General features: G+C 49.6%; 1 protein-coding gene across 1 annotated transcript in view; it reads right to left on the reverse strand.

Annotated features, from left to right (window-relative positions):
- Positions 1–8225, reverse strand: part of LOC130473131 (proprotein convertase subtilisin/kexin type 4-like) — a 41659-nt gene extending 33434 nt beyond the window's left edge. The window contains exons 1-2 of the mRNA XM_056844661.1: positions 8040–8225; positions 1031–1135 (exon numbers count right to left, since the gene is read on the reverse strand). Coding sequence (XP_056700639.1) covers positions 1031–1135; positions 8040–8225 — 291 coding nt within the window. The remainder of the gene's footprint in view (positions 1–1030; positions 1136–8039) is intronic.
- Positions 8226–10673: the final 2448 nt, after the last annotated feature.

The following is a 10673-nucleotide window of genomic DNA, read 5'->3' on the forward strand; positions in this document are numbered from 1 at the left end:
AGCTTGGAAGGCTTTAAGAGGGGAGTGGACATATTCATGGAAGAAAGGGGTATTCATGGCTATTTGTTAAAATGGATACTAGTCATGCTGCATACCTATTCTCTCTAGTTATCAGAGGAGCATGCCTATTATATTAGGTGCTGTGGAACACAGGCAGGATGGTGCTGCTGCAGTTGTCTTGTTTGTGGGCTTCCTAGAGGCACCTGGTTGGCCACTGTGTGAACAGACTGCTGGACTTGATGGGCCTTGGTCTGATCCAGCAGGGAGTTTCTTATGTTCTTACAGGAAAGCTCAATTGTGAAGAGCCAGCCCCACTTCACAAAAGCACATCCCCTGCTCGGCATTTGAGGGGACATTTTGAATGTTGAAAGCATTTCATATCTTGGTGTAATCCTCACAACACGCCTGCGAGGGAGGCCATTGGTCAGCTAAGGCTTTCTGGCTTTCTGCCTCTGCCCTTTCCCCACCCCCCGGCATCTACACCTCAATGGAGACCTGCCCAGCTAATCATTAGTGTGTCACCAGGTCCCGCGGAACAATGCCTGGGAGCCCTGGAAATCACCTAGCTATTTCACGCATTAGTTTCATATATGGGTTTTTCAACGAGTAGTTACCGGCAGTTACCTTCCGTATTGTTTCCTTGTATCTGAGCCATCAAGACAACTCTGCTGCACCTCGTCCTTTTGTATTATGCCCTGAACCTAATCAATCCTATTTTATGTACCCTATAAATGTACCGGTGTTTCCCCATGTCTGTATTCTAGCCTTAAGTTTCTATGACTTGCTGAACTCGCTGGCTTTCTTAATAAAACTTTATACTTGCGACTACGTTTGGAGTGGAGTCCCTTATGCAAGGAACGCAATGAGGTACTGAGGTCTGACACCATTGAGGATGTGACAGAGTAGCTTGCTCTAAGCCACTGGGCGAATCACAGCAGGAGAGGGATTGCAGTCAGCTGCCACACAGCTAAAAGGTCATTTACATTATGAGGGAGACGCCCTGCAAATCGTTCATCAAGAAATTGCTCACCATGGGCTCCTTTTTCAGACGCACATGCCAACCCCAGTGCGGATTTAAAGACTGCCGTTTCACACCTCTGTGTTCAAGGTGGTAATAATCTCCCCCTTCGATCACCTGCCAGAGCAACAGGACACACACAAGGTTCAAAAACAGCACCTTGATTCACCTGAGCCACAAAATGGACGTGGAGGGAACGTTAATTCAAAGTCAATTCATTTTGTCATACCTCTTGTTTTGAATTCACCTCTCCCCTGCCCTCCCAAGCAAATTGAATCCATGAGTCCTGTGCCACTTTCTACTGTCTCATGATGGATTGTTCACACAAAACATACCAGTGTTCATCGTTATGTGTGCCAAGATGTCATTGTGACACATCTATATGATTTTTGATGTATACTGCTTACAGAACCCCTTTCGATGTGTGAATACAACAAGACCGTATTGAGAAGAGTTCCAAAAGAATCGGAAATTATACTATTCATATACTAGTAATAGTTTATTGTATAAGACCATAGGCCATTACAATCTAAAAACAATATATTGTATTTTTCGCCCCATAGGACGCACCTTTCCATAAGACGCACCTAGTTTTTAGAGGAGGAAACAAGAAAAAATCTTGTTTTCCTCCTCTAAAAACTTGTCTTATGGAGCAAATGCCGGCTGGGCGCGTGCACGTCGGGACGGCGCGAGCCGGCATTCCCCGTCCCGACAGCCAGCTGGGAGGCGGGCGGGGCCGCATAGAGTGAGCCAGTGCACGCGCCTAGCCGGCTCTGTGCGCCCCACCCGCCTCCCAGCGGGCGGGGCGCCCAGAGCCGGCTGGGCGCGTGCGCATCTGGATGGCGCGAGTCGGCGTTCCCTGCCCCGACGGGCAGCTGGGAGGCGGGCGGGGCCGCACAGAGCCAGCTGGGCGCGTGTGCCGGCTCGCTCTGTGCGGCCCCGCCCACCTCCCAGCTGGCCGTCGGGGCGGGGAACGCTGGCTCGCGCCGTCCCAACACGCACGCGCCCAGCCAGCATTCGCTCCATAAGACACACAGATATTTCCCCTCACTTTTGAGGAGGAAAAAAGTGTGTCTTATGGAGCGAAAAATACAGTAACAGCAATTTTAAAATGGACAGGCCAATATCATTAAAAAAGAAAAAGTACATTAAAACGTGCCCGTTCAATTCTATCCAGCTTCCCACCGTTTTATATTCGCTTCTCTATGGGGGTTACCGCAATTGTATTCCCAGCGATGTATTAAGAGTTTGAAAACGTTATAAAAAATACTGTTCGCACTTTCTATGTATTCCCACTGATGTATTAAGAGTTTGAAAACGTTATTAAAAATACTGTTCGCACTTTGGTTGGCCCCTTTAGCTGTGAAGACGTCTTCCAACCGTTTATAAGCCGTGGTATCCAAAAACCCTTTTAAAGCGATGTTTTTTACAACATTTTCAAACTCTTAATACATCGCTGGGAACACAAAGTGCGGTAACCCCCTATGATTTTCTTGGCCGCCAGGCCATAACCCGCCATTTTTGGGGGAAATAGAGGGATCCCTATCTGATAACAAATAAATTAATTTATCAGCATCAGATAATGATTGTAATGCAGGTAGAATATTTGCCAAAAACTTATTCTGGGGTTCAATATATAAAGGGCACGCCAGGACATAATGGGTAAGGTCTTCTACAGCCCTACCACGTAGGCAGAGCCAGGAGTTTACTATTCATGTTTTTCATAAATTGTTGTATAAATAAAATTGAAAATGGTTGGATATAATTTTAGATTGGAGAAGTAAACAATAGAAATTATTGTTAAAATAAGTGAGGACTAATGCTAAAACAAGTTGAATATTTAGCGAAGGCAAGCGTTATTATGTAATCGAGAAAGTAATAACATCAGAGAATGAATGAGTAAGCAAAAATTAAGAGTACCTATTATTAAGAAGATAGACTAGTCTATAATAAAAGGAAATTATTGAAATGCTATCAAAATTTTATATGATCACCCAGAACTTGTTTTTTCTATTTTGTTTTTCTTTTATATTTGTATTGTATGATATTGTTTTCTACTTATTATTTTTCTATTTATTATCCTTGTTTGTAATCTTTTTGAAACGAAATAAACACAGTTTTAAAAAAAGATTGTATTGAGAAAACAAAGGGTGAAAGAAACTAAAAGAAAACTGGAGAGGGGATATTTGTGCATCCAAACATGTCAAAGCAAAAATGCAACTTGCTCAAAGTGTGCCAGGTCTTGTTTAAAAGGCAGTTCAGAACAACAGCAAAATCAATCCGTTCATAATGGGAGCTACATCAAACTTGCCCATCAGGAACAAAAAAAAAATCCTGTAATGTTCCAAATAGCAAGCTCCAATTGTAACGCTGGCATCAAAGCACTTTGCCTCTGCAAAAATAAGATCTCATCGACACCAGAGATATCAGACCCAAATAATTTGCCACCCCCTCAGATTGAGACTGGGAAGGGCAGCCATAAAGGAGCTAGAAAAGATTTTGAAGCTAAGGATGTATCACTGGCCACCAAGACTAGATTAATTCATGCCATCGTATTTCCTATTACTATGTATGGGTGTGAAAGCTGGACAATGAAGAAAGCGGACAGGAAGAAAATTGATTCCTTTGAAATGTGGTGTTGGAGGAGAGTGTTACGGATACCGTGGACTACCAAAAAAACTAATCAGTGGGTTCTAGATGAAATCAAGCCTGAACTGACCCTAGAAGCTCAAATGACTAAACTGAGGCTATCGTATTTTGGTCACATTATGAGAAGGCAAGAGTCATTAGAAAAGACAGTCATGCTAGGAAAAGTTGAGGGCAGCAGGAAAAGAGGAAGACCCAACAAGAGATGGATTGACTCAATAAAGCCCTCAATTTGCAAGACCTCAGCAAGGCTGTCAAAGATAGGACATTTTGGAGGACTTTCATTCATAGGGTCGCCATGAGTCAGAAGCGACTTGACGGCACTTAACACACACACACAGCTCCCCTGGCCCATAAAAGCCCTTCCTCTCACCCCTCCCAACTGATTTAGGATGCCGGATTATTGTTATTTCTAATTGGCATCTTGCTTTGGGCCTTTAAAAAAAAGCACTAGCCTGGAGGACTGGCTCTTTATGAGTTGGATTTTACAAGGCTTATCATCATCTATTTTTAATGGCTGTGGTTTTACCGTATATACTCGAGTATAAGCAGAGTTTTTTAGCCATGATTTTTGGCTTAAAAAACTCACCTCGGCTTATACTCGGGTCAATACGGTAATTCGCCTGCGGGCCCTCTCCCAGCGCGCTCCCACCAGCCAGCTGATGGGCGGGCTGTCCCGCCTTCTACCCCCCACCCCACCTGATCGCGCCTTCTGCGCAGCGGCGGTGGCTTCTTCTCACCCCACCCCACCTGATCGCGCCTTCTGCGCGGCGGCAGCGGTTTCTTCCCCACCCGATCGTGCCTTCTGTGCGATTGCGATCACGCCTTCTGCGCGGCGGCGTTTCTTTACCCCCCACCCCGCCTTCTGCTGGGCGGCAGCGGTTTCTTCCCCACCCCACCCGGGCCGGTCCTCCTGCTTGCCAGCTGACCCTGTGGGGCCTCCTGCGCGCAGGGAGGGGGCCGCCGCCGCCTGCCTGCACGCCTGGAGCCTGGTCAAGTAAGCCTGCGGGGGGGGGGAGGGGGTGCATTTCCCCCTCGGCTTATACGTGGGTGCCTAATTTTTCCCCATTTTGGGGGTGAAATTAGGCACCTCGGCTTATACTCGGGTCGGCTTATACTCGAGTATATACGGGTAATAACTGGAAGTCACCCTGACTTCATGAAGACAGACAGGGCATGAATATTTTAACGAAGTAAGCAACGTAACAGTTGGGCGTAAACATTCCAAAACTTGTACACTACAAAAAGGGAATAAATTCTCAGTTCCTGTAAGCAATCCCAGTGAAGAGTAGGATTGCCAGGACCCTCTTCGCCACTGGCGGGAGGTTTTTGGGGCAGAGCCTAAGGAGGACAGGGTTTGGGGAGGGATGTCAATGCAATAGAGTCCAACTACCAAAGCAGCCATTTTCTCCGGGTGAACTGACCTCTATCGGCTGGAGATCAGTTGTGATAAGACAGGGGTGTCCAAACTTTTTTCAAAGAGAGCCAGATTTGATGAAGTGAACATGCGTGAGGGCCGACCATTTTGCCTGACATTCCTAATTAAATTAATTAAATGCAAATTAACTATTTTATGCAAAGTTTATTGCAAACGGCATACTTATTATGCCCATAACCACAGACTGCACCACAAAAACCATGGCTACATTCCTTCCTTTCCCCAAAGCCCCTTTAAGCTCACCGGACGCCCCCCAGCTTCTAAACCTCCCCCCCCCGCTCATGTGCCTCTCTGGGACTGTCGACTCTCTCCCTTCAACCATGCTGGGGGTATTCTGTCCTCCCCTCATCTGAGCCAGGAAATAAACTGGTTTTAATTCTCATGGAGTCCAAGATTCAAACACTCTGACATCTCCCGTGCAGGGAGGAATGTGGAGTTTTTCTCCCCATGAGAGCCAGCGTGGTGTAGTGGAGGGGTCCATCAGAGGTGGAGTCTGATCTGGAGAACCGGGTCTGATTCCCCCACTCCTCCACATGAGCGGTGGAGGCTAATCTGGTGAGCTGGATTTGTTTCTCCCGCTCCTCCACACGAAGCTAGCTGGGTGACCTTGGGCTAGTCACAGCTCTCTTAGCCTTATCTACCTGGGGAGGGGAAGGGGAAGGCGATTGTAAGCCACCCTTAAGTGGTAGAGAAAGTGGGCATATAAAAACCAACCCTTCTCTTCTTCTTTCCTTCTGACCTCTTTGATCTCTGCTCGGGGCTTTGACCTCCGGAATGAACACAGGTGTCCTCTGCAGTCTCAGCCCCATCTGAACGCACCTCGTTTCCAAACACGATACATGCCAGGAGTCATTTATTTCCCCCACCCCTTCTTTCGAAGCAGCCACTTGCCTTGGAGAGAACCTGCTGGGGGGGGGGGGTCTGACTCCACACACTTCCCGCCCCCAAATCCAGCCCCCTCTCCCCCCTGCCTTTCCCTGACTCACAATCCCCCCACTCAAGACCCATCCAGTCTCTCTCCTCCTCCCTCCCACCCACCCTGCAAATCTGGATCCCTCGCGAGGCCTCTGCAATGCAGGGAAGGGGCTGCATCTCCCCCCCACCCCAGCCTTCTGCAGAGAGGAAGGAGGAAAAAGGAGAGCCAGACGGAGCAGTCCCCCCACTCCCAGGCTTTTCGGTGTTTGTGTGTGTGTGTGTGGGGGGGTGTCATTCCTTTCCCGGATTGGGGCCAGCCTCTAACCTCCCTTGCATTTCCCTTCCCCCCGCCACCTTTCCCACCCTCGAGTCCCCCCCCAACCCATCCCATCCTCAGGATCCCCCTTGACCCACTTGGGAGAAGCTGCTGCTGCTTTTCCATGCTTCAGAACAACAAAGGCCGTGTCCCCACGCGAGGGCTCTGGGTAAGAAGGAAGTGGCCTCTCTAGGGTTTCAGACTCGCTGGCCTTCATTCTGGGGGGTGGGGCTGAGACAGCCAATCAAGGCGACCCAATCAAGGCCCAAGCGTTGCCCTCAGTCGGGGATGCAAAGCACAGGCACAGCCCCCACGGGCCCCCTTTTCTCTCTCTGCAAAACAGGCTGGGGGGGCGTATTAAACCGGCCCAGGGGCCACAATTGGCCCCCGGGCCGGACTTTGGACATGACTGTGATAAGAGGAGATCTCCAGCTAGTACCTGGAGGTTGAGCAAACCAAAGTGAAGAAGCTGCCCGCTGCATCTCTGCGAGATTTACAGCACTGGCCTCACCTCCTCCCAGACAGTTTCTGCTGGGGCTTGGTACCAAACGCAATTGGATTATTCAATCATACTCAGTGCAAAGTGGCAGCCAAATCAGCTTTTCTCTGGAAAAAGAAAGAAAGTGCATGACTGGCTGGGTTTGGAGCTGCCTCTTCACACCCACGCACCCACCCACTCCAAGGGCAGCTTTCTTCACTTCTTCCTCCCACGCCCAGTTTTTCTAGGCCCTAGGGCAACTCATATTTTATCACCATTGCAGAGAGACCTTTAAACAATGCTTTGCAACTAAGGTTGCCAGGTCCCTCTTCGCCACCGGCGGGAGGTTTTTGGGGTGCAGCCTGAGGAGGGTGGGGTTTGGGGATGGGAGGGACTTCAATGCCATAGAGTCCAATTGCCAAAGCGGCCATTTTCTCCAGGGGAACTGATCTCAATCTGCTGGACATCAGTTGTAATAGCAGGAGATCTCCAGCTACTACCTGGTGGTTGGGAACCCTATTTGCAACAGATAGGAGCACTCTGCATATGCTCAGTTGGATGTTCATTAAAAAAAAAAAACCTTCCTGATTTTAACCAGCTTGGCTGGAATTTCTCACAGCTGTTCAGTTTCCAGAAATGGGGGGGGGGAGAGAAAGCCATAAAAAAGCCACCTAATGGGACTAGCTGCTTCCCTCCCCCCCCATCCCTTTTTATAGGATGTGGGGTGTCTTTTTAAAAAAAGAAAAGATGGTACCATTCAGAGAAGGTCCTTTGCACATTCTCAAAACCCAGGGTTGCCAGGTCCCTCTTTGCCATCGCGGGGAGGTTTTTGGGGGCAGAGCATGAGTAGGGTGGGGTTTGGGGAGGGACTTCAATGCCATAGAGTCCAATTGCCAAAGTGGCCATTTTCTCCAGGGGAACTGATCTCTATCGGCTGGAGACCAGTTAGTTGTAATAGTGGGAGATCTCCAGCTACTACCTGGAGGCCGGCAACCCTATCAAAACACCTCCATGTAAAACACATAGGTCCCAACTGTCTCAGAAGGATATAATTGCTTATCATTTTCAAACACCAGCCTTTTTTTCCACGTAAGGCACTCTGCACATGCTCAGGAGCTCTGCACCACGCCATTTCAAAACCCAGAGTTGATCCCCCTCTCCTCCTCTTTGCTCTATGTGCAGCGGCGACCCCCACACCTGTTTTTTTTAGAAGGCTTCCCTCCCTCACCTGGCCCAGGTAGAGCAGGCCATGCTTGCGCGCCAGGCGCTGCGCTTCCGGCACGCCTCCGGGCACGCGCACGGCCCAGCTGCTCACGTACATGCGCAGCCCTCCGCGCCCCCGGGAGAAGCCGCACCAGAGCAGCAGCAGGAGGAGGCAGCAAAGGCCGAGCTCCGCAGCCGCGACCCCCCTCATGATGTCCCCGGGCTAAGGCGTGTCTGACTTTTATACCGGCTTGCGGCCTACTCGCCCCTCTCAAGCCCGGGCCTCGATTTTTCCCTTCACACCCGCCCCCGGGCGCTTAACAGCGGCTTCCCCCACGTGTTCGGAGTCGAGCGTTGTCGCCATGGCGACCGGGCGATGAGGGGAAATTTGAACTACGAATCCCATGGTCCCTTGCGCGGGCCGAAGGGCGGGAGAGCGGCCGATAACCACAGGCCCTCGGGGGAACTGTAGTTTTCTCTTGAAACGCCGCCTTACAACAACCATGCCATGTCTCAGCCCCAGAACGTAGTTATCTATTGCTTTGCTGGATCGATATCCTTCTTTCCCGATCCTCAGGACTACGGCCAAAGAACCCAACACAATGTTTTTTCCCCCCCCAGCGTTCAACTAGGGAAGCCGAGATGCGAAATATTTATATTTAACATTCTAGTTGGAGGAAAAGGGAGGGAATACAAAAAAGACGTTCGTACTCTGCCTGTGTGTAGAGTGTTTTTTTTCGTAAGCATAGTGTACATCCGTGCACGGAGAGGTTTACTTATTAGCATCCCTTCTTTCTTCTGTCGCTTTCACTCATGCCAAATAATGCACTTTCCATCCATTTTCAATGTACTTTGCAGCTGGATTTTGCTGTGTGAAATGGCAAGATCCACTTGCAAGCAATCGTTAAGGTGCATTGAACGTGAAACGAAACTATTTTTCAGCCTGTGTGAAAGCGCCCTTCTTTTTTAATTATAGCTGTACAATGCATGTAGATTAAAAGCCCAAAAATGGGTTCTTACAGTCAACACACATATAATAAAATGTATAGCAAATGAAAAAAGCATCCTTTCTTTCGTTCCTTGAGCGGGGCTTACTCGCCAGTAAGCATGCAGAGAATGGCTGGCTGTGTGGTGTACTGAAGACATAACAGGCTGGCTGGGTTTACTCAGAAGCAAGCTTCACTGATCCCAATGGGGGTCTTGCATCCCCCCAAAAAGAACCCTGCGCGGCCCTGCCCCGTGACCCTGTGCTTAGTTATGGGTTGCCAGGTCCCTCTTTGCCACTGAGGAGGGCGGGGTTTGGGGAGGGGGGACTCCAATGCCATAGAGTCCAATTGCCAAAGTGGCCATTTTCTCCCAATGAACTGATCTCTGTCGGCTGGAGATCAGTTGTAAAAGCAGGAGATCTCCAGCTGGTACCTGGAGGTTGGCAACCCTATCTGAAGTAAGCCCCACCGAGTCCAGTCTGAGGCTTCCTCTCGAGGAAGCACACCTGGCCGTTTTTATGCCCCCCAAAGGGCTGGATCGGGGCCTCAGACATATCCTTGCGTCTCTGGGCTCTCTGCACATCCGCAGAGGCACTCTTACTCCCTCCCTCCCAAACTGCAGGAAGGAGGGGAGGGGCCGTGGCTCAGTGGCAGAGCCTCTGCTTGGCATGCAGCAGGTCCCAGGTTCAATCCCCGGCATCTCCAGTTAAAGGGACCAGGCAAGTAGGTGATGTGAAAGACCCCTGCCTGAGACTCTGGAGAGCCGCTGCCGATCTGAGTAGACCAGTGGTTCCCAAAGTGGGCAGTACCACCTCCTGGAGGGTGGTGGGATTACCTAGGGGGGCACTAAGAGGCAAGGGGGCAGCAGGGGAGCACTATAAGTGGGCCCCTTACAATCATAGAGTTGGAAGGGTCCACCAGGGTCATCAAGTCCAACCCCCTGCACAATGCAGGAAATTCACAACTACCTCCCCCCTCCACACCCCCAGTGACCAAAAGATGCCCAAGATGCCCTCCCTTTCATTATCTGTTTAAGGTCATAGAACCAGCTTTGCTGACAGATGGCCATCTAACCTCTTCTTAAAAACCTCCAGGGAAGGAGCGCTTACCACCTCCCGAGGAAGCCTGTTACACCGAGGAACTGCTCTGTTAGAAAATTCTTCCTAATGTTTATGGACATTACCTGTGTTGTTCACTAATTTACAATAGATCAAGCTATGGCACCATGCTGGAAAATTTGGTGGAAACTATAAAAAAAAATTCCCCAGACTTTGAAGAGCTGGTACCACTGGATCAAGTTCATCAGTTTAGTTGAATTAATTTCAACTAAAAAGTTTTAATTTGATTTTGAATAGATGTGCAATTAATTGTTACTGTTTTGAAATTGTATTCTTATTCTCTTTCTTTGTGAGTTTTGCAAACCCCTGTTTTGAACAATGCTTTTTATAGGCTAGGCTGGGGGCGCCGGGCTTGAGTTTGGGGAAACAAGGGGGGCGGTGGCCCGAAAAGTTTGGGAACCACTGGAGTCGACAATACCTGCCTTCGAGGGGCCAAGGCTCTGATTCAGCATCAGGCAGCCTCGTGTGTGTCCACGCGTGTCAGGCTGCGCGCACCTGCCCGCTCCGCGGGGCCACCTGCCACCTGCCGGCCACGCCCCCTCGGCCCCGGGAGGC

The sequence above is a fragment of the Euleptes europaea genome, chromosome 2 (genome assembly GCF_029931775.1).
Source record: "Euleptes europaea isolate rEulEur1 chromosome 2, rEulEur1.hap1, whole genome shotgun sequence".
In the NCBI taxonomy this organism is placed as follows: domain Eukaryota; kingdom Metazoa; phylum Chordata; class Lepidosauria; order Squamata; family Sphaerodactylidae; genus Euleptes; species Euleptes europaea.